Source organism: Apaloderma vittatum, unplaced genomic scaffold (assembly GCF_000703405.1).
Source record: "Apaloderma vittatum isolate BGI_N311 unplaced genomic scaffold, ASM70340v1 scaffold2253, whole genome shotgun sequence".
NCBI lineage: Eukaryota > Metazoa > Chordata > Aves > Trogoniformes > Trogonidae > Apaloderma > Apaloderma vittatum.
This window is the reverse complement of record NW_009707303.1, coordinates 1-24,711: the sequence shown is the minus strand read 5'-3', so window position 1 is coordinate 24,711 and position 24,711 is coordinate 1. Positions and strand designations below refer to the sequence as shown.

The following is a 24,711-nucleotide window of genomic DNA, read 5'->3' as shown; positions in this document are numbered from 1 at the left end:
ATTCAGCTTGCAATATTCACCCCACGCCACCACTTTGCATTGTTGTAGCACCATTTATTACACCATCAAAGACATTATTCAATATTATATTACAAGTCCCATACCCTCCCTCCCCCAGCATATATACACTGTGTATAACAGGATTTACGAGGTCTTTACAGGACTTCGAAGAAGTACTACAAAGTGAATTTAGGAGAGAAACTTGCTGCATAGTTCTGCAAGTTGTAGAAATAGACAAGAATAATCCCTTCAAGATTTTCTGAGAAAAACTGTGAAAAACATGGTTGTCAAAGTCAGAAATATACCTGACAATGCTGTCCACATTAGGCTACTGCAGGGCAGGCGATGTCTTAGCAAAATTTAGAGAGAACTGAAAGCACAAGAGCCACCCAGAAGGGTCAACAAGTGAATTTTTTTCAGTTAAAATCAGACATGGATAAAACTTCGCCTCTGAAGATTTTTGTCTTTTTTCCATAAATCCTTAAGTGATTCTCCTCTGGCTATTTACATCCTGCACAGCTTCAGTGGAAAGTTTTCTGTGATGAGATGATCATCATGTAGAAGGACAACGATGTTAACTTCAAACTCTAGAAAAAAGGGAGGGGAAAAAGAAAAAAGAAAAAAAAAAAAGAGTTCCAGATGAATGTGCACAGCAGCAGTAGGATGAGAGGCAGCAGTTCCTGCTCTTGGCACTTGCCAAGCTGTTCCAATACCCTGGATTTTCCTGTGTCAGGGATGAACACGGTTCTCCAGCCAGAACCTCACCAGAGGCATCTCAGACCTTGGGCTGTTCCTAGAGAACCTTGGCTCTTTCTAGTATTTGGATTCATTTCTGTATCACTAAAGAATGATGATATTTAGTCTCCACCTGGACAACAGGTGGAGTTCAGACACCTAAGATTAAATGTCGGGGGAAAGACGCCTTGCACCAATGTGCATTGTTTAGAAGCGTGTAAGTGGAAGAGTTAGGGAACAGACTCCTCCCTGCTGTCATATGCAACACAGCCTTAGAATCCTGCGTTATGAAATGAAACACCAAAGCACAATATACCTGCAAACTTTAGAAAAGAATTCAAAATCTGCTTTTTACATACTGTATCATAGTATTCAAAACCAAAATCAGTATCAGATCTGTAATCAATCCTAAATGGAGATGGAATACAAAGTCGGGTATAGAGAACAAGGGAAGGGAATCAGAGATCAAAATAAACTGAAAACTTCTTCCTGACACTGGCACAGGTTGCCCAGAGAAGCTGTGGATGGCCCCTCCCCGGCAGTGTCCAAGGCCAGGCTGGATGGGGCTTTGAGCAACCTGGGCTGGTGGAAGAGAGGTGTCCCTGCCCATGGCAGGGGGTTGAAACTGGGTGATTGTTAAGGTCCCTTCCAACCCAACTCATTCTGTGATTCTATGAAAATAATTGTCCTTCTTTAGAATCTTCAAAACTATATTAAGACTGTTCTTGTAAATAAAAGTAGGTACTACACTAACAGTAGCCATTTGTTGCTGTAAATTACTATTCAATAGCTAGAATGGCAAAGAAGGAGAGAAGAATATAATTTTGGGGAAAATCACTGTACACATCAGGTGCAAAAACACTCTTGGGGGAACATATAAACCTGTAGGCAAACCTGAGAAACTAGTTGTGCACACTTATGCACGATATACAGCAGAAACACAGGAGGGGATTCAGTTGGGAAGGATTGTAAAGGGACTTGTAGCTTCAATGTGATACAATAAAAAATCCTAAATTTCAGGTGTTTAAGGAAAACATGGGATTTTGGCAATAAGTAGGAAGAAGCAGCTGGTGTACATCAAGAAAAGCAATGTCACAGCCTAACCTTACTACTTTTACTTCCAAGATTATGCAGCAGGAGAAAGGGGAAACTAAAAGGAAAGGGAATGGAAGGTCGTTCTTGCTGGTGATGAGAAGAAGGAAGGGATCATTATGGCATTCTTCTCTTGGGCTATTCCTCAAGCGTTTAATCACATGTAATTTTTAGGCAGGAAAAAAAACCACAACATAACAAACCCTGCCATTACACTGCTTCTCCTGTCCTTTTACCTTGTAACTGCACCAGCCAGAAGTAGCTTAACAGTTGAACAACTACTTCCAGTTTGAAGTCTTCGGGCTGTATTTCCTCCATCTATACACAACACAGCAGACTGCAGCCCTGTCCAGAAACCTCTCCAGGGACACCCGGATGTCCTTGGGGGCTCTTGCAGTGCTGTCGCCCATTTATCCTGTTACCTGCCAGAAGCTAAAGCAAAACCAGAAACTTCTCTCAGATGAAAGGCGCCAACACAGGGTAGTCCTACGCACTCACCAACTTTGAAGTTTGTGGTTTCCAGGGTGGGGCAGGTGAACAACCTGGGGAACACCATGTATATGGGAATGGGTAGGCCCCTGCAGACATCCCCATCAGCAATCTGAATGTTCTGGATCTCTGTGGCATCTCTGGCATAACCTTCAGCACACCCTGGTGAAAGGGGGAAAATTCTGGAAAGAGTAAAGAGAAGGCAGTGGCCAAAATTTAAAACAAAGACACACTGGGCTTGAGGAGGTGGTATGCATGGGCAAAATGCAGTTTTTTGCCCTTGACCTGCAAGTTTTCACATTAACGCTCTGAGTTAAGGATTACAGAGGTCATTTAAATTAACATTTAGACTGTTACACCTTAAGTGCAAAACAATTTTTTGCAAGTCTTTTTAATTGTACGGCTTTTGACAATCTTTCACATTTGAGCTGAAAGAGTGCAAATGGCAATTACTGCAGCCCATACACATTCCATTTACAGAGCAACTTACCACAGGTTTCCACTCGTACTAACTGCAGCTCAATACTTTTGACTGCAGCCTCTGCACTCTCCACTACCAGCTCCCCTGTTAGCGGCTGGGTGATGATGCAGTTTGTCGAATTGAGGTGGCCTCTGATGAGAAATTTTGGAAGTGAAGCTCTCTGAAAAGATTGTGGAGGGAGGGGGAAAGACACAACTGTAAGAGCAGACTATGAAAAAAAATAGGTTACAGAAAGACAGTTATCAAAGTATAGAGGAAATCCCAAAACGCTGCAAAAGTTACGAACTCAGAAATTCAGTAATGCGTTAAGTTACTCAAATAACTCTTTAAACAAGCATCCTTATGCATTAAAATAACTCCTAGTACCACCTTGGCCTCCAACATGCATCCTCTCTTCGTTCTGTCCAGAGGAGCCTTTTTTCTGTGATGAACTGGCAAAACTTGGCTATTACACTTAATCCAGAAATCGGTAACTGCATGGTGAAGGAGGTAGGTTGGCAGCAACTAACAAGATGGTCAAGTTACATGAGCTGGCAGTGCTCTGGAGAACTGCGTTCTTCTCCCAGTTTGTTATGGATTTTCCCACCTTTTAAAATTTCTCTCATGGCTGCTATTGGGAGGGAAGACGGGCATTTAAAAATCATCTGATGCAAGATGTAGCATCCTGCTTATACATCAAAACTCCCAATTAGGGACAATTAATAAATAATTTGAACACAGGATCACACTTTTAAATTTTTCTAAATGGCAAGCATGTTTCCTACTTTTTAAGGCAGGAGCAGTAAGAATAGCTCATTGAGGATGTCAGTCTATACATAAGTTTCCATAAAAGACGGAAGTGGGGGTTTTGCTCCCTCTGCCCCTCTCTGTTTCAGGCCAGCAGGCATCGCAGATACTCGCTGCCAGCAGAGAAACTCATAGGCCAGAAGCTCGAGTTACATTTCAAGTTCTGGCAGGAGGCATACTGAAACAGTCATTTTCTACCCACATCTCAGCTCACATCTTCACCATCCAACTTCCTTCAAACTCTTCAAGCACCCTGCTCTAACCTTCCCCTTCTTTTACAAGCCTCATTCTTCTCTCTCTCCTTCATTTTTTGTTATTGGCATTTTTGACATTAGCCCCTACCTTCCAACCATCTGCTCACACTTGCTTGGGGCACCAGATTTCCCTGCCCATGGAACTGACTCTCCCTTCTTCCAAACCAACTCTCTCGTCACAAACTTTTTCTTTTCCCCAATCTGTTTGTTTTGCTTCTTGGTCCTGGCTGCCAGTAGCAGTGGCAGAAACCTTCTCCTCAGCTATTGTTTAGACTGTTTCACTCCGATGCCCAACAACTCTGCAAAATTTAGCTGTTCCGCTCAAAACAAATCTTTGGGGGAAATAAAGCGAGAGGAGTTTTCATGTGTTTAGTCAATGTGGCCTCACTTGGGTATTTCCTCAGAAATTAAATAACAGAAGTTACATTCCTGACAAACTACCCTATGAAATATTGAGTCTTAATAATGTATTAGCATTTTAAAAAAAGCTTTTTAATGTATGATCCCTCTCAGGTTCTTCTCATCACCACTATTAGTAAACACAGAGTTGCTTTCCTGCTCCACAGAGACATCATATAGCTACCCTCTGAAGCGCAGTGGCCAGGAACCCAAAAGACAGAGATAAAAGGAACTTGTGGAACAAGAACTTGAGGCCATTTTCCTCAATCCCAGTCTACAAGCCTTATTTTTTTAAAGGTATATTTCCCCTACAAACTTATTACTCTTGTCTGTGCTCATCATATTTTAATTCCAGCTAGATCTTCTCTCATAGGACCTATAATTTACACTCTATTTCATAATTGCCCAGAAATGAGAGTCAAGAACACGGAAGCAAACCTATCCTGGTTTTTCATCTGACTTTGTTGAGCGTGGCGCTAACAACACTAAGGTCGCGGGTTCGATTCCCGCTCGGTCCCCATGTCTTGGCTGATCTAGTCGAGAGGTGGCGTCCCTGGTGACAGGGAGATTGGATTAAAATGATCTCTAAGGTCCCTTCTAGCTTAGGCCATTCTATGATTCTTTGTGCTTTGCTTGGCTACTGTAAACCTCCTCATCAATTTTTTAGTAGTCTGATAAATTATAGTTCAGTCACAATCTCCAGACAAGCATAGAATTGAAATTTTAATACAAAACCAGTGACTTTTTCTACCTGTTCACCAAGTGTTCACCAGACCTATAGATTTTTCTGAGATACGGAGAGGAATAAAATATAATAAAAAAGTAAATAAATAAATAAAAAGGATCCCACTGCTTGTGCTACCATAGACAGTCAAGACCATTCTTTAAACCATGATTACATACTAACATCTGCTGGATCACAGATGTCACAAGTTTTATAACTTATTTGTGGGGTTATGTACTTGAACTAGAGAAAGGCACAGGGCCTGCTATTAAACTTAAGAAAGAGCTTTTAATGGACAGGACTCTCACTCATGATGTACACCACTGAGTATCTGCTAAACCAGTGAGTACAGTATCAAGATACACAAGAGAAAGAAGAAACAGAAAGTAATTTATATGGAAATGTGATTCATAGGAAGAGCAGACTGCTGAGAGCTGAGTATTTAGCAGTAGTCTCAAAATTAGGTTTACCACCAAGAATGTCCTTATATCTGGAAAAACATGTTTGCAGTGTGCAGCAGTTTCCAGAGACATGTGAGACTGCTGGACACAACCTGCTCATCCTCTAACTCAGCTGGATTTAGAGGTCAGCCGTGACAGCTGGTTCTAGAATCACCTCCTCCACACTCAAGAACAGTCCATTCCAACAGGCAGGAAGTCAAGCAAAGGTAGGAAGAGACCTGCATGGATGAAAAAAAGATGCTACTGATAAAAATCATAAAATGGAAGTACACAAAAGATGGAAGCAGGCGCAGGCGACCTAGGAGGAACACAAAAACACTATCCAAGTCTGCAGGGATGGTTTTGGGAAAGCCAAAGACCCCTGGAGTTAAAAGACATAAAGGACAACAAAAAGGGGCATCTACAAGTCTACCAGCTGCACAAGGAAGATGAGGGTAAATGTCAGCCTGCTACTGAATATGGCAGGGGACTTAGTGCTAAAAGACATGAAAGAGACAGAGGTATTTAATGTCCTTTCTGCCTCAGACTTTACTGATCCGATTTGCTTTCAGGAATCCCAGGCCCCTGCAACCAAAGGAAAGTCTATCCCAGGGAAGAGTCATCCTTGGTAGAGGAGGAGCAGGTCAGAGAACATCCAAACAGACTGGATGCACAGAAGTCCATGAGACCTGATGGGACATACCCACAAATGCTCAGGAAGCTGATCCATGTCACCATGAGGCCAATCTTGATTACCTTTGAAAGGCTGTCATGAACAAAGAAGGTTCCTGAGGAATGGAAGACAGTAAATGTCACTTGTGCCTTCAGTTAGGAAGATCTGAGGAACTATAGGCTCGTCACTCTTACTTCAATCCCTGGGAAAGCAACAGAGCAAATAAGCCCAGAATTCACTTACAGACATATAAAGGACACATAAAGTGACTGGAAGCAGTCAGCATGGATTTACGAAAATGAAATCAAGCTTAACCAACCTGATAGCCTTCTACAATGAAATGACTAGCTTGGTGGACAAGCAGCGAACACTGTTTATGTTGGCTTGAGTGCTGTTTTCGATACTGTTCCTCCTAACAACCTCACTGTCAAACTGACAGAGCACAGACTAGATGTACAGATTAGAAACTGAGGTGAACTGAGAACAGCCTGAACTGTGGGACTCGAAAGATTTGTGATCAGTAGCACAAAGTCCAGCTGAAGGCCAGTCACTAGTGGTGTACTTCAGTGACCGGGGCCCATACCGGAGCCAATATTACCTCACATCTACGATGGCTTGGATGGGACACGGTGCCACCTCCTCAGCAGGGCTGCAGATAACACAACATTGAGAGGAGTGGTTGGTAAACCAGAAAGTTGTGCTGCCTTTCACAGGAACATCAACAGGTTAATCAAATGGACCTACAGTATCCTGAGTTGCATTAGAAAGTGCTGCCAGCAGGTTGAGGGAGGTGATTCTTCCCGTTTCTTCAGCACTGGTGAGAACGTGTTCAATTCAGGACTTCCTGGTACAAAAAACACAGACTTCTAGAGCAAGTCCAGCCTTTGATGGTGTCAAGGATTAGGGCTGGGCCGGCCACTAAACAAGTGATGGATCAGAAAATTAAAACAGCTTTAATAAACAATAATACTACTACTAAGGAAATAATAAAAATAACAGAAATAGTGAAATATGTACAAATCCAATATCATACTCAACTCCCCCATCTCCCCAAAAGCAATTGCCACTGATGGTGCAGAGCAGGAAGGTACTAGGAAAGCCCCACGAAAAGCCCAGGCCCAGCAGCAGAGGGGAACTGGATACAGGAGCTGGATTCAGGAACCCAGGATCAGGATCAAAGGCAGAAGAATGGACAGAGTTCTTCCTGGACACCCGCCATCAAAGAAGAGGGCTTAACCCCCGTGATCCCTCAGCTTCACATTGAATATGACATACATGGAATGGAACATTCTCGCTGGTCAGGGCTGGGTCACCTGCCCTGTTTGCTCCTCCATGGAGGTGCAACTGTCTACTTCCTTATGAGCCTTTTACTTCCTGGTACCCATGTGTCACACAAGATTTAGCAGCGACCTTATACTTGCTTATGCTGTGAGTACAAGCAAGAGCCTTTCTGGATCCCAATATTTGGCAGTAACTAGAAACATCAGGCATTATAACTTCTAGTAGCAGACTCTGTCTGCAAAAACACGCTGTTAACTTCTTAAAGTGCAGCTTCTTAGAAAAGACTGAGCTGAGAAGTAAAATCACTGATGGGAAGGACTAAAGAAAATTGAGTCGGACTCCTCTCAGTGGTATCTAGTAAAAGGACATGAGGCTATGGGAACAAATCGAAATAAAGGAAAATTACTTCAAAACTTTTTATTATTTGTTTTTTAAATCCTGTGAGGGTGGTCAAACACTGCAACATTACAGAGTGGTTGCAAGTCTCCATCCTTTGAGATATGAACACTTGACTGCTCATGAAGAACCTGCTCTAGATGACTGCTCTGAGCACAGGGGCTGGACTAACCCATTTCCAGAGGTCCCCTTCAACGACAACGATTCTGTGAATATGTAAAAAAAGGTCAACAATAGCATGAAACAAACAAACAATTGATTAAGAGGTCTGTTTTGAGAAATGAATGGAAGGGTAGGTCTAAATTCAAAAGTCTGGGACTAAGAGCAACAGAAGACAAATTGAGGATGCAGAAGAGAGACCTAAGGCAGGGAAGTAGTCTTACTAACAAAAAGAGCACAACAGGAAAATCTGGAAAAATGCAACATAGGTTTCAGTGGACAAACAGAAACCAGTGGTCAGAAAGCTAAGTTACCAAGACAGCTACTGTTGTCCCTACAGGCTTCCCAAAGACACATGGGGATGTAAAAAACGGTATAATCAAGGATCAAAATATGCATTTTTATAGGATCTTGGCTACTCATGGTACAGAATTTTCTCCCTTGCTTCACTGCCATCTTTCACTCAGAAAAATCATAGAAAACGTTAACCATTACTGAACAATGTTCCACTTTAGTCACTATTACCTCAAGAGATCAGGCAGAATCACTTTATTGCTTACAAAAGTAAAAAAGGAGAAAAAGGGAGGGGAAAAAGGAAGAGTTGATTATCTTCAGGGCACTATTTAATCATTTTTCTCGTTCTCACTCAGCATTGCATTTAAAATAAAGTAGTAAGAAATCCCTTACCTCTTTAACATTTTGCAAAGTTTCAGGAGTAATTGTGAAGTCTACTGGGCTTGGCATCAGCTTCCCTTTCTGTGACTATAGTAATGAGACAGTTAAACTGTAAACTAAGATTTACAAAACACAGAGAACATATTAGAAAAGACAAAGTCAAGTAACTTGGATGCCTTAGTTTTCAGGATTGTTGTCATACTGAAAGCATGCATCTATGTAATAAAAAACCTGAGATTTCCTGTCTTTGTTAATAAATGACATTATGATATTGTCTAAACACAAGTCACAATGCACCACAAATCTCAGCCGTAGAAACAGAACTGTGTCAATTTTTGGTTACTTTGTGTTTGCCAATGCAATAAACCACAATGAGCTATCCATTTAAGTTTTTGGCATAAGCACTACCTACACTAACAAAAAAAAACCCACAAGAAGGAACACTAGCTCAAAACATGTGGTTGGCTACTCTAAACCACCTGGAAAAGAAGAAATACACTAAGAAGTATATGGTACGCTCTAGAAAAAAAGTAATTTTGACATTTCTGTATTTACAAATAATTCCATTTTATATGTCACTTGCAATGTTTTCTTTCATTACTAATACTTGATATATTTGGGCATAGGAGAGGAGATTATAAATGAACTTCCTCCAATATGTTTTATAAATTCTTTCTCCCTCTTGTTATATCTCTGGGCACTCTGACCTCTTTCTGCTGCCCTTTCAGCAACAGCTAAGGTCTCCTGAGCCATCCTCATATTACTAGGAGATCCTCAGCTGATGGAATCTAGCGTAGCATTGATTTAATGGGTGGCATTCCAGCTTCTTTAACTGTAAAATAAACACAATTTGGCCCAGGTTATCTTTCCACACCGCAGAAGCAATTTTGGGGGCACATTATTACAGTTCTTCAGCACCTATTCACTTCATTTACCACAAAACCATGAAGTTAAGTCTCTCCTCAGTGGCTGAACAGGCCCCGAGCTCTGCTGAGACGGCAGCATGTACCCTGCAGCAGGAAGGCAAGCTTCACTTACCATTCACCGGCCTCTCTCTCTCCATCCTTATCTCAGTGAGGTGCACTGTCTTTTGCCTACATATTTAGAATAAGTGGCCAATGCAGCAGCGTCAGTTATGAGAGATTCAATAGTATGTAAAAAAGTTAGCAGAGCACACAATCACCAATGGGCTTAACTTGAACTGTGAGTTAGCATCTGCTCTCACTGCTTAAGAATTCAAAACAGTGCCTGCTGCCCAGCTGCAAGATGGAAGATATTAGCAAAAGTTTGACTGTATTTTCCCACAAATGACAAAATCTGGCAAGGAATAAGGTTAAGGGAAACGGTACATGGAGCACTGACAGTGAGAATTGTATGTTCAGTAAAACCTCATTAATTCGCCATGAGAGATTCATGATTTACTGACTTGTGATCTAAGAAGTGCGTATAGGGAACAAGAAATAAAACCAAGAAACTGCAAAATATGTAATTTGTTCACTACTTTGACAAGTGTAATACTTGTAATAACAGACAAATGAAACATTGCATAATATATTTCAGAAAATAATGAAATCTTACCAACAAGAAACTTCTTTATAGCACCTAGCTAGATTTTTAAAAAGGTATTACAGAACTAAAATGACATATTTCCACTACTGTTCATAAGTAAGACAAAAGAGTCTAATTCTTTACTGCCCTGTTAAAGAGTACAAAAGAATGATAGAAACAGTGTGTTCTAGCAAGTTGTGGGTGGAAAAAGAGATATTTAATTAGGCTTGCACAGCCTGTACTGACATCAGATGCTCTGGACATGCGCACAAGTCAATCTAAACAAAACCCAAGGAACTTCAAATAACAAGCAGCAAAGCATTTCTTGTGAGACTGTCAAATTTCATCCCACAATATCTCCACGGGAGGAAGGCTGTCTCCATGTGCTAACCACAGGATGTGGATATTTGTTAACCTAGTTATCTTAGCATATTGCCAACCACGGGCGCACTTATTAGCAAAGGTGATTAAGCTGAGAAGCTTCTCATTTCCAACTTGATGCAGTCCCAGCTTTGATACTTTAAGTCAGAGCTCTAAATCATAACTAGTCATCTGAAGAACAGAAATCGGACATTTTCTCTTCACCAATGAACTCCCATTTCTAGGACAGGCACTGTGGGTGCCTGGAACCTTTGGCTAAGAAATACTCAGATAATAGGAAACAGTGTTTAGAAGAACACCATAATATTTATCTAACCACACCATTGTTTCAGAACTGAAAAGATGAATAAGACAGTAAGCTCAGCGCAGTACAAAAACATCTTGTAATTGAAATCCTCTTTGAACTAGTTTCTTTAAATGAAAAAGAGAGATGTGTTATTGTAATCAGAAGTAACTGACACCCTGGCTCTGCTGGATTTTTTTTGGTTTGAGGCTAACTTCCTTTACTCATACATATCCTGTGTGTTGCCATTACAAATTACACAGTTTTCCTTGGTTTTCTAAACTTACTGCAAAACCTCACTTAAAGTGGGGAGAAAAAAAAAGAAAAAGAAAATCTCATTTTGCATAGTTAATACAAACCACACTTACCAGGGAGTGGACAATGAATTCACAAGTCTTAGTTAGGTCTTTTGCCAGCAGAGAACGTCGCATATCACACCGCAGGGTATACTGGCAAGAACAGGATGGCAGAAAAAAATAGGAGAGCCTTAGTTAAGATTTCCTCTCTCTCTCTTAACTTTTCAGCTTTTCATTGCCTATGAGCAGAACATTACTGTTACTAGTATTTAAGGCATTATTTAAAATAGATTTGTAGGCAATGTACATACTGGTGATGGGGAGGGCGGAAGGAGGTAAAAGGTGTACAATGATTTTAGATGGGAAAGCTGATTTTTCTTCATTTTTACAGTCCTGCAGTCACTTGCAAATACTTTCCATATCTTCTGTGTTACATCACAACCCATGAGATTGAGGGACTAAATCACTGACAGACAGTAGTATTCTTGTATAGCTTTAGCACCCAAAATACATTTGGTTAAGAGTGGTGAAAAGTATCATCACACTTCAGATAAGTGATTATCAATAAGATTCATTCACAGCCCCTCAAATTTTAAGTTTATTCTAAGATTGAATTTAGCAGTGGTAACAGTTATATGCATATTTAATAGGGAACTGTCTTTGACCATATAGCTGAACTTAAAAGCAACAGCATGCAGACAGCAAGGTTACTTTTACTGTTCAAAAACTTGCTGTTGATTTCTTCCCCTCTGTTTCCTAAAAAGGGAGCCATAAACCGATGACTGAAGAAAAAATACAACCTTAATTATAAAAATAATCATTCACTTCAGCATCCATAACACAGCCTTTCAATGTCCTTACAAGACAGGGAATTTGTTGGGGTGTTTTGTGGGTTTGTTTTTGTTGTTGTTGTTTGGTTTGGTTTGAACTCCTTTACACATGAGGAATTGGCAAAACCAAGCGTGCTCAGACTAGGGACTCAGCTTCATAACTTCTAGTTTGCAGTGCCTCTCTGCATATAACATGAATATGTGTGCAAAAACGAGAACGGGGAGTGTCTCTTTCCCCATCACAGCCTATGGCTTACACCGAGGTTGACCACAGTCTATTACTGCACCACGCTTTCCTCAGAGCAGGGAACACAGTGCAAGGAGGCAGGAGGCCATGCAGGCCTTGTAACTTGGCAGTGGCCTGCTTAGTGTCTAATGAGAAGGTCTCTGCAGGAGAACAGACTTGAATCTTGATACTGAACCCCCAGCTGACATCCTAATACCAAGATCAAGAAACAGAGGCCTTAAACTGCACAGGACTTGGACAGAGGTCTAGGAAGTATTTCTTAAACAGCACCTCAGCACTACATTTTCCTCTTCAGGAAAACAGGACTCTCAAAGGCTAGCTGAAATACAATGATTGACCTTTTAATTACATTTTATTACCAGCCCAGAACAAGAAGCTATGTAGATGAGAAAGGAAATGACAAAGCAGAAGAAATATCCACCATTGAAGTATACCTTAAAACAACTGATATTGATCATAGGCAAGTTATCTGGATTATGGAAAGCAACTTAACCAGTTTTGCACCATTTCTGACATACCTACTACAAACAACAGATGTTATGTTAGGAAGAAAACCAAGAAGGAAAAAAGATACGGGAGTACAAAATCATCTAAATGTAGACAGAAAACCGAGGCATTTTTCTTTTAGTTACTTGTGATAGGCTAGTGGAGGGGCAGGTATGGGGTTTTGGCTTGTTTGTTGGGTTTTTTTTAAATCCAAAACTGTGATATAAGACCTCCAGTTCAGCTAAATAGGTAACAGTTTTAGACTTTGTCATCAAATTCAATCAACCCAATTACTCTCTATCAGTTAGCTACAAGTCGGGGAAAAGAAACCCAAAACCACCAAACCAACCAAAACTGTTTTACAACCCAGTGATTCTTCATCAGCACTGGTCTTGAGATTTTTTGCATTTAGTGGCTCCTTTAACTTTTTCCTTGAAGGTAAAAAAAAAAGAACACCAACACACAGACTAAAAAAAATAAACACTCCTCATTAAGAAAAGGCATCATGTTCAGGAGATGGCTGAAGAAAGACTTTCCTCTAAAAAAAGAAAAAGAAAACAAAAAAAACCACCAGCCAACCAAAACTAAGCCCTAAACAAATGAACCCACCTACGGTTAAGACAATTTCTAACGAAAAAAAGTCAAATTTCAAAATTGTCTTTCCACAAGACTCTGTAACAAACACGTAGTACACAGATTTGGGCCGCAAATGTTACTACTCATCTCCCCAGGAAAACGAGCGATTCATGGTTTTGAAGATGCTACAAACTCTCAACACTTTGGTTTGCATCTTCATTATGAAATGACATAGCCACACTTATTTTGAACAAAAGGACACTGTGGGGCATTTTTTTTTTTCATGAAAGGAATGGATGTGGCTGTATACAACATAAGGAGGCATCAGATATATGTTACTGTAGCTCTGACAAGGTACTTCAGGCAAGACATCTTGTTACTGTTCTGTTCATACAATCATTCTTTAAAGATCTACACCATATGGAAGGCCTGAAACAATAAATGATGGAAAGATTTCCTCTAGTTAGAGGACACATCTCATGAATGCAGGAAAACAGACTCTGAATACCAGGTAGCTTTGTTTCTGTAGGATTCACACCTATGTCTTAAAATGGATCTGGTAAGTCAGTACACTTGATTTTTAATATTTAAGTATTACTAGCAGCAATTGCTTGTCTACTATGGTAACAAAGTTGATCTGCTGGAGGGCAGGAAGGCTCTGCAGAGGGACCTGGACAGGCTGGATCCATGGGCCAGGGCCAGTTGGATGAGGTTCAACAAGGCCAAGCGCCGGGTCCTGCCCCTGGGTCACAGCAACCCCAGCAGCGCTACAGGCTTGGGGAGGAGTGGCTGGAAAACTCCTGGCCGAAAAGAATATGGGGGTGCTGATCGACAGCTGGCTGAACATGGGCCAGCATTGTGCCCAGGTGGCCAAGAAGGCCGAGAGCATCCTGGCCTGTATCAGAAATAGTGTGGCCAGCAGGACCAGGGACGTCATTCTGCTCCTGTACTCGGCACTGGTGAGGCTGCATCTTGAATCCTGTGTTCAGTTTTGGGCCTCTCACTACAAGAAAGAAATTTGAGGTGCTGGAGCATGTCCAAAGAAAGACAATGAAGCTGGTGCAGTGTCTGGAGAACAAGTCTTACGAGGAACACCTGAGGGAACTGGAGGGGTTTAGCTTGGAGAAAAAGAGGCTGAGGGATAAGAGACCTTATCGCTCTCTGCAACTACCTGAAAAAAGGTTGTAGCAAGGTGGGGGTTAGTCTCTTCTCCCAAGTAACAAGAGATAGGACAAAAGGAAATAGCCCCTAGTTGCAGGGAGGTTTAAATTAGGAAATCAGGAAAAATTTCTTCACTGAAAGAGCTGTTCTGCATTGGAACAGCTGCCCAGGGAAGTGGTGAAGTCACCATCCCTGGAGGTATTTAAAAGATGTGTAGATGTGGTGCTTGAGGGCATGGTTTGGCAGTGCCACATTAACAGTTGGACTTGATGATCCTAAACATCTTTTCCAACCTCAATGATTCTGTGATTCTAAAGTCTCACTGGTACTAGGTTAACAGCAAACACACTTGTATCTAGGTATGCACTACTGTGTAGATTATCCACAAAATGGTAGATGCAACTTCTTTAACAATAAAATCAGAACTAGACGAAAACATCACCTTGTAAAAGAATCGTATAAGATTTAACAAGTGTTTAAAATATACTTGATCCTTTCTCAAGCCAAAGTCCCTCTTTTTCAGTATGTTTTTAATTCTCTCTGGCACATCCCATATAACATCTGACCAGTTTCAGTATCATCAACTATTTCCAATGAAAAGCCTAAATTTGCTGAAAAAGAAAAGGGAAGAGATATGAGAACTTTTTAAAAGCAACATTATTTTGATGAGAATCTGAGAGGTCAGGATGGTTCCTAAGTTTAAGAAGTGTTACTATCTCTGGAAAGTGTTGACTCCTAGAAACTGGAAAAAAAGGCAATTAGAAACTACCTACAAAGTAGTAGTTAAAAGGTTAATATATATGATGATTTTAAGTTATAAATATCTAGAAAATACAGAAGAATGCTGTATTAATAAGAACTACTTACTCCAAGGGATCTCTAACTTTCTCTCTTTCTTCAGACTGAGAAAGCATACCGCAATAAGAAAAGAAAACTTTATCCTCTGCTTCCATGAAATAAGAGATGCTTTCAAGCACATTCTTCAGATAACAAAAGGTTTTCTTTACAGATATGACTGTCTTACCTGAATATTAACAAAGACACCATGGTATGTCTCATACAGAACTTTGTTCCCCTTCACATGCAGTGGAAATTCAAATGGAATTTCTGTCTTGCCACTGGGAAGTTTCCCTGGTTTCACCATTTCAATGGTGCTGTTAATAATTTGAATAGGCTGCAAAGACAAATATTAGGAGGCTTAGGTCAAAGCAGAGTGACAGCCCCATCATTTCAAGAACAATATCCAATAAACTCTAATAGACTTCTGAATTACCAGAAACTCAGGTATTTCTTCATGACACACAGCTCTCTAGTCTTAGAAATATTAAGAACACTTTCCTCAAGAAAACAATTTGTGATCCATTTTACAGTTGTATCATACTAATGACCAAACACATCTAGAGAGCTAAACGGCAGAGTCTCAAGCACTTTGGAAAGTTGAGCTCCATTTTCTAAATTATGGCCCTTAATAGTAGTAGCAGCAGTCAACGAATATGTGTGCCTGTTGAGCAGTTAGCCATTCCTTCCCATCTTCTCCGCAGCCCTTTCCCACCCTAAAGATCTATACATAGGGTTAGTTGCTCGCTGGAACAATGGTTAACTATGATCCAACTGAGGAGGTCTGCTTGAAAATTACACTTCTTTTCTTTCTGGAGTTTTGTTATTGTTTTCCCTCTACTAGACGGGAATAAGAAAATCTATTGCTTCTACTGCTTTTTTTTCTGTTTTTCAATCATTCTTGGGCAGATTATTCATACTATAAACAAATTAACTATGACACAAATGAAAACCTTAAAAGGCCCTTCACCAAGGTTGTTTTAACTTAAGCAAATTGTTTTGCAAATGTAGCTGTACTGCCTTTAGACAGACTCAGGCTCCACAGGCGAACAGTCTGTGCACAGCCTCATACTCCACAGAAGAATCTGTGCAGGTCCTGTATCATGCCTAGTAACACATAACCTCCACAGAAATTATTGTGATAGTGACACAGTCACTTAAAAAAAAATTTTAAAAAGTACAAAAATCACAAAATTGATTATTTTTCTTTAAATAATCATCCTTCAATGCATCATCCAGTAACCACAGTGTCTAAGTTTCTGTATTTCACCCCTAAAGAAAACTCCCCAATCAGAGCAAGTTCCTCCCCCAAAATGTCATCATACATCACTAGACAATTCCAAGCATTTCTCTGCTTTCTATCATTTACATGCCATGAAGTGCTGTAACTCCTTGAGAAAAGAGACAAAGGTTTTGTACTAAAAATATTAACCAGTACAAGTCTTACCTTGACAGAGTTATAGAAAGCTTCAAACACACCCACACTCTTGGCACTAAGTTGCAGATTTACTGATCCTTCCATTGTCAATGAGATACCTTGGTGCTGGACTGTGTCCTTACTCGTTATGACCACAACTCCAGACAGAATTTCCTAATAGCAGAAAAGACAGCATGAAGACATTTGTTTAAGTAATTTCTTCTATATCTGTTACTCAGTGTGGTAATTTTCAGGCTCGCAAAAACTGTTTGCAGAGTACAGTCTAACCTTGTCAAAACAAATACTGATAACAAAAGCACTGTGAGGAAGAGAACTCCGTACTTCTAGCTTGTTTTATCTTTATAAATATTCTCCCCCTTCTTGCAGAAGTACTAACCCGAGCCTCAATTTCCTTTCAAAGTTACAAGATCTTCTTCTCCAGGAAGATGAAAAATATCCACATAAACAACCATCAGGTCAGCTCATAACAGACAAGTTCCATTTCACATGTTAGAATGAAATCCCAGGAAGAATTTTTATATGAAGAGTGAGATGGTCAGCCATGGGAGATGGAAGAGAAGGCATAAGCGTAAAAGTGATGGCCAAGCTGAGGATAAGACTCACCTCAAGAGTGGAGACAAATAGGTTTTAAATAAATAAATAAATGAACAAACAAACAAACAAATTGTTCAGTTGTTCTGTTACACAAGCAATGTCCATGTTACACAGGAAATAGCTTAAAAGTGCATTTGAATCAAAGGCACAAGTGGTATGACCCAAGAGATGTGCCACTGATTCCATGAAGAATGTCTTGTCTACAACATAATATTTGCACAAGAACACTGCATCTTGGAAGTATCAACTTAGAATGTCTCACACTGAAAAAAAAAAAAAAAGAACCACAGGAAAGCAACACACAGATCGTTTTACATACCCCATAGTTTATCCTTCCCCTCTCCTACAATATAGAATCCACTCCAATCCAGAGTTCCATGCCAAAGATTCGTACACATCTGGAAATAGCAGCAAGTGATCTGAGAGGAAATTTCCTGGGGGGAACCTTCTCTTTCTGCTCAATGGTAATGCTCTCTGTACCTTCACCAGACTTGCAAACTAGACACCAAACTACCAATCACTGCAAACAAAGGATAATTCAGACTGCCCATTCTACACCCAACCAGTTAAAACCAGTCTAGTTATGTACATCTCTGACAGAAGCTATTTGAATTTTGCCAGCCTTTTGTCTTTACTAGTGGTACAGGATGACAATATAGAAAATGGGTCAGGCGGTTGGAAGCGGAACAGGACAGCAGTAGAACATCGAGCATCACAACGAAGGCTGACACGCTGCAAGTCTGAAAAGAGGACCTGCAGCAATTGGGAAATGCCAGGAACAGGAGGCACAAGCACAAAAGGACAGTGAAGAAAAGCTGACCTAAATACTCTACTGCTTTGCTAACAGGCTCTAATTAGTACAAGCAATTAGGTTATTGCTTTGAAAAATGAGTACAGCTGAACTATAAGAAGCAAGGACAATCCTGAACATATGAACTGCTTTAATAAATGAGAACAGTCTCCCACCACACAGCAACAACCTATTCCAGACCTATTGCCTTCATACTTGCACATGATAAGGGCGTATGTATTTAGGGCACAAAGAAGAAGAATGACTTGAAGTTATAACATTCTTATAACATTCAATGTCTCTTAAGAAATTAAAAAACACCTCAAGATCACTTTCTAACAAGGTCACTACTGTGGGGCAGAGGGAAGTATCATGAAAGAGATGCTGTAACATTTACTTAAAACCTTTATATGCAATCAGATTATATATCGGTTTGATGCATGAAGGAAGTTGGCTACGTCTTCTCTGAGGAAGTGCTAATTTGTCTTTTATTTACGTAAAACGAGGTTCCCCACTAAATATAAAGCTGTTGGTATAATTGTCCTTCTAAAAAGTACAAAGAACATAAGCTTACCAAGATGTGCAAATACTTACATTTAGCACTCAATTTATAAGAAAATTTTACTTTTGCAAAACACCTGCAAACATGTACCATTCATAAAAGTTATGTGGCACCACTCAATACTAAACTACTACTGTTTTCAGTCCATATCAAAAGGGGTTAATCTACGTTTAAAACCACAAAACTAAAGGCATAGAGAAAGTCACCACTAGAATTAATCCCCAGTAGTAATTTATAATCAGCTGCTCTTGCTACCTTTTTACCTCCTCCCCTTTTCTAGCAACTCCTTATGGCTTCACCATATGATGAAAAAACATTTTAAGAGGTAACTAGGCTAAGACAGTTGTACACAGAATTATTCTTCTAAACAAAGTATCCATCCACAGGAAGGCAAGTGTATTATGTAAAACAGACTGAGAAGCGAGATACCTATGCTAAACTGCAAACGTTCTTGTCAGAAGGTTAATGATACCAAACAACTTCTTAGCTTTCTATTTTCAGTTACCTATCATTCAGATACGCAGATGAAACTGCCAGAAAGACTAACACTTTTAAAGTTTCAGACATTTTAAAGGTTGCAACAAAGATGAACACCTGTTTCATCTGATCCAGGAGCATGATCCCTCATTTCTCTAGTCGCGGACATCAGTTACCTAAGTCTGGCTGAGGACAATTTGGAATGATCTTCCCTCAATAACATGAAATGGTGCACAGCACGCATCACTGAATCTCATCTCGAGAGTCCTAAGTCACATCTAGTCTTCTGACTGCCCTAGAGAGACATTCAGTATCTATAAACTTTATGTAACAACTGGAAGGATCAAAGTACACACTATACTGTCCCATAAAGTGTTGCGAAGATTCCTTTTAGTGTTAAAATACATACTAACTCCAACTTGGCTGTTTACATTGTCAGGTCTGTTTGCTACATTAAAGAGCTAGAAAAATAATCTTAACTAGATAGTATGTAGTTTCAGTTTGCATCTAATCACTTTGACAGCATCTCTGATAAGAAAAATCAACCTTTTTTTTTTGGCCACATACAAGGTAGCTTTCAAAAAACAACAATCAAACCACAAGGCAGGTTTCCAAGATCATTATATTCGTCTAATTATTTACAAAGAAACCGACTAGATCAATAGAAAAAGCCTGTGAGACCCAACTGACTAGTCATTAGATGCTTTAAAACCTCAATGCTCAGATTTACTAATTAGTTTGCTTCTTTAGAAAAAGTAAAAGGCTTCCTTATGAGCAAATTCTGACTTTTGGACTAACTTGTCATTAAAAGTCTTGGCGGACATTAACTATGGCACCTTTCTTTGTACAATGCATGTTTCAAGCCTTTCAGACTAGAATTCTTTTAATTATCAGTCTCAGACTAACTGCCACAGTTACTTCCTGTTTAGGTTTTCTAAATAAAACGCATCGTTAGTTGTGCCTGTCCCCTAATTCTTCTAGCATTCCAGAGTTTATTAAATGAGCCTCAATGGCTCAAGAATTCTCCATCCAATTAAAAGAATAAAAAGGTCTCCTGAACACATATCTTCTGTTCCTAGGAACTTAAACACAGTTTTGGGCAATAAGCCTTATTTTACTATTATAGGATGTGCTATTAAGGTCCATTTTATTGTCTTTTTTGTTCTTAACTATCACTTTTTTTTTTTTTTAAAGAATGTCATTGCACTTTTAGTCTAAGATTTGGAAAATTTGGTTTTCACTTGCAATTAAAAGTAACCTGTTTAAGTCAGCTTTTCTCAAATTGAAATCTGGACAAAATAAAGGTCTTTGTTTGGTTAGTTCCTCCAGTTTCTGACGATTATAACTAGTGAATGCAGAAATTGCTTACTGTTTACCACAGCATGTTATTTTAACCAACTTCCTTTAGGAATGCAATCTCAGGCCTGCACGATGCTTGACCATTTGACAGATTTTGTGTACAACCTCCCCCAATTAAAAAGGAATAGTCGAGCCAGAAGCAAAGAACCACTAAAAAGAACAAAATAGTTGCCTATTCAACTACCTAGAACTACAGTAAATTTTAGGAAGTGAAGTGACTTCTGCTTGACGTAGAAGATTGCATTACCACAGTGAAAAAATCATAGAATACCAGACTGGAAGGGGTGTCAAGGATCATGTAGTCCAGCCCTTCCTGGGAAGAGCACCATGGTCTAGATAGGATGGCCCAGCACTCTGTTCAACCAAATGTTAAAAGTTCCAATGTTGGGGATTCCATCACTTCCCTGGGGAGATTATTCCAATGGCTGATTGTCCCTGTTGTGAAAAAATTTCCTCTTGTGTCCAACTGGAATCTCTCCAGGAGTAACTTGTACCCCTTGTCAGTCTTCTTTTCCATGTGACTCCTCATAAAAACAGTCTCAATCTTCTTTGTAGCCACCCTTTAAATATTGGAACATGGTGGTAAGGTCTCCCCTAGGCCTTCTTTTCTCAAGGCTGAACATGATCAGTTCTCCCAGCCTTTTTTCATATGGCAGCTTCCCAGCCCTTTGATCATCTTTGTGGTCCTTTTCTGGACTCTCTCTAGCCTGTCCACACCTTTTTCTGTATTGTGGGGACCAAAACTGAACACAGTATTCCAGGTACAGCCTGACAAGCTCTGAGTGGGATAATGACTTCCTGATCTCTGCTAGTAATGCCTTTGTTGATGCAACCCAGCATCGTGTTGGCTTTCTTTGCCTCTGCAGCAGCACACTGTGCACTCGTATTGAGCTGGCTGTCCACCAGGACTTTCCACGGAGCTGCTTTCCAGCCAGGTAGATCCCAGCTTGTGCTGCCCTCTTGGATTACCTTTTTCCAGGTGTGAGACCTTACCCTTGTCCTTGCTGAACTTCATAAGGGTCTTGTAAGCCCACTCTTCCAGCGTCTGCAAGTCTTCCTGCAGGGTGGTTCTCTCTTCTGAAGTGTCCGCTTCCCCAGTCAGTCTGGTGTCATCAGGGTACACCTGATTCCACCATCCAGATTACTTATGAAGATACTAAACAGCGCTGGGTCCACTATCAACACCTGCGGCACCCCACTTGTGACAGGCTACCAGTTTGAAAAGAGCTATTTACCTTGAATTCAGCTGGATGGAGTATAACCCAGGTCATTGTACCAGCATGAGAAGTAGTCCAACCTGAGACAACAGGAAACAGTACCTGAAGGTTCTGTTAAATGATATTTCAGCAGCAAAGAGAAATATAAAATATCTTGGCCCGACGGTGGAAGCCTATAACGCAACATATGCATCACTCTGACCTTATAAAAAATAAGAAAGAAATTATTCCTCTTTAAATTTCCTAGTGAGCTATTTGTTTTAGATACATCCTTATCTTCTGCACTCACTGGTCTTCTCATATGTACTTTTAACAATATTTTCCCCTAATGAGACTCAAATTCAGTTCTGCAATAAAATTAAGTTTGTTAACTTTCAGGGTTTTTTCTTGTAAGTTTTTAATATAAACTCGCACGCCTTAAGGGCCTTATTCAGTACGGAACTTGCCATTAAGATTCTCAGAACAGGTACTTGTTAAATACAGGTCTCTCCTATATTGCTTTCCCCTCTCTCCTTGCCTCCTTGAGTGAATAAAGGTGTATAGCAAATATATTCAACAGTTGTTAAGATGTTGCCGTTAATTAGTGATTGCTGAAAAAATTCTGAATATTTCATCCAGACTATGCACTCTCAAAATGTAAAAAATCAAAGCCTGAATGGAAAAATCAGCAGTTATTGCCACTACCAGTTCTCTGGTCTATTATCACCTAAAATCACAGGCTCAAATCCTTTAGACTCTTCTTCATCTACCACACTTTATGTTGTTCGTCCAACTCCCCACTCTGCTGGAGCTGCTCCACTATGTCTAATTTCTCTTCTGTAAGCCATCTAGCATAAGACCATTCTGACATTGATGGTTAAATATGCTCTGTTCTGCTCTACTTGAGAAGATATTCATAAGAAAAACAAGAAATTATATCCATGATTCTTCAAGAGATTGATATTTTAATTATTATTATTTAGTCTAAGTGTCGTACCAACCAGATACTATCAGTTTCCCTGATTTGGCTTACTGCATAGCCAATACTGTCAGCACAAGACAGAGGGCAGAAATTAAATGGCTAGGGAGGCGAGTGGAATTGTGGAGTTAGGCTGGATTAACCGTGGTCTAGGGTAAATTATGACCTAGAAAGCTCACTAATGTTTTAGCAACTTTTTGTGTTATTATAATGTAACACACATAACAAAAAGACTTATTATACCAGTACATAATTTAGACATCACCTTCTTCCCTATCTAAATGCAACTTTAAAGGAGTTCAGAAAACAAAAGATCAAATGTAGCCACAGTATCCCTATTACCTTCAAATGAATAACTAGACATACATGCTAGGATGAACTATTATCTTTACTAAAGGAATCCCTTCATTTTCAAACAGTATTGATGCAAGCACTTCTTGGGATGAAACTTGCCATAGACTGAATGTAATATTAGCACAGCTACCATCACTGATGTATACAGCACCAGTAAATTTCTAAAAAAAACCAAACCCCACAAACTTCACATATTCCATGCCTAATTAAAGACAGATTTGTATTTCCTTTCTGTGTCTCAAAAATATGTATTAAAAATTCAGGCATTTCTAGCATACAGCTCTTTCATCATTGTGTTTTCACATCACTCAGACCTCCAAATTTCAGGCCTAGTTAACGAACTAAAATTATAAACCTTTTCACATGGAGTTAAAGCGGAAGCAAACAAACAATATTGACAGATTTACTAACCACAAATATCTTATTTAATTTCAGCTTAAAGACAGAAGAAATATCTCTTCAGTGATCAAAATTGTGATTAGAGTGATATAAAGGAAGGCAAGTGAAGAAACAGGAAATGGGCATACCACTGATACTGAAATGAATAAGATTTTTCTAATAACAGGCAATAACAAAATGATGTGGAAGTGAGATAGAGGAAGTAGTCCTTACCCCTATTATGCCTTACATAAACAGACGTATTATTGACAAAATTATAAATTAGCTTTATGAAAATTATTCTCTAGATGACTTGAGAACTATTGAACAGATGCTGTGTACTCTTCCACTCAAATCCGTTTAAAACAGTTTTCCAGGATTAAAAGCGTTCAAGAAATTGAAACATGCTTTATACACTGTAACAGCCAAACTACTAATGTGTAGGAAAACTGCATGTAAAAAGGATTTTTATAGTGCAAATATGTGACTGGATCCAAAAAACCCCCATAAAAAAAAAAACTCCAATGAAACTGGAATCTTCTGCTTAAATACAGCATTAAAAAAGTGATAAAAATAAATCTTGAAAACCTGAGCCAGGTGATTTTTTTTCAGCTGTGCTTGAAATCTTCAACAATGAAAAAAATGCACAGCACTGTTTCAAGTAGGTGCAAAAGTTGAAGCATGCAGTATCACTTTCTCACTATCAACAACTACATCAGTGATAAAAGAAATCAGGCTCCTGCCTAGTGTAAACAAATAAATACATAAATTTAGATCTGTTCTTGCCTAAGTCCTATCAGGTACAGTTTAAGCCACTTGCAGGTTTCTTGCAGAGCACAGAAAGGGCACAAGACTCTGTAAAAGCAACTGGCTGCACCTGCCTACTGTATCAACACCTGCACACTGGACAAATAACTGAAGCAATGCTATCCTAACGCCAAGGTCGCTGGTTCGATTCCCGTTCGGTCCCCATGTGTTGCCTGATCTAGTCGAGAGGTGGCGTCCCTGGCGACAGGGAGGCTGGATCAAATGATCTCTAAGGTCCCTTCCAGCTTAGGCCATTCTATGATTCTATGCTTCTATAGGTGAATGCCAAATTGACACGTCTCAGGGGGCCTTGCTCCTTCCTCCCCTCCTGAAGCCTTACTGCCTTCCTCAAGTACAGGCCAGTGGTATTCCCACAGCAAGGCCACGCTAGCTAGGGAAGAAAGAAGGACAAAAAGCAGGCCTCCATCCCAAAGACGTGAGGACCCGAGCACTGCTTTACAACAGGAGGCCAGCGGGGACCCCCGGACTCCTCTGCAGAGGCTAATGGGGAAGGCAGAGGCGGCGGAGGCAGGGGAAGCTCGGCGCAG

At 40.0% G+C, this 24,711-nt stretch overlaps 1 protein-coding gene across 1 annotated transcript; it reads right to left on the bottom strand.

The window, feature by feature from the left end:
- Positions 1-435: 435 nt before the first annotated feature.
- Positions 436-21,720, bottom strand: DSCR3 (Down syndrome critical region gene 3). Its single transcript, XM_009866114.1, has 9 exons — positions 21,685-21,720; positions 21,324-21,572; positions 16,677-16,820; positions 15,417-15,566; positions 11,165-11,245; positions 8,597-8,671; positions 2,807-2,957; positions 2,326-2,478; positions 436-587 (listed from the first exon to the last, which is right to left on the bottom strand). Exons 1-9 carry the CDS (start codon positions 21,718-21,720, stop codon positions 505-507), a joined length of 1,122 nt encoding a protein of 373 aa, XP_009864416.1. The 3' UTR covers positions 436-504.
- Between the last annotated feature and the right edge of the window lie 2,991 nt (positions 21,721-24,711).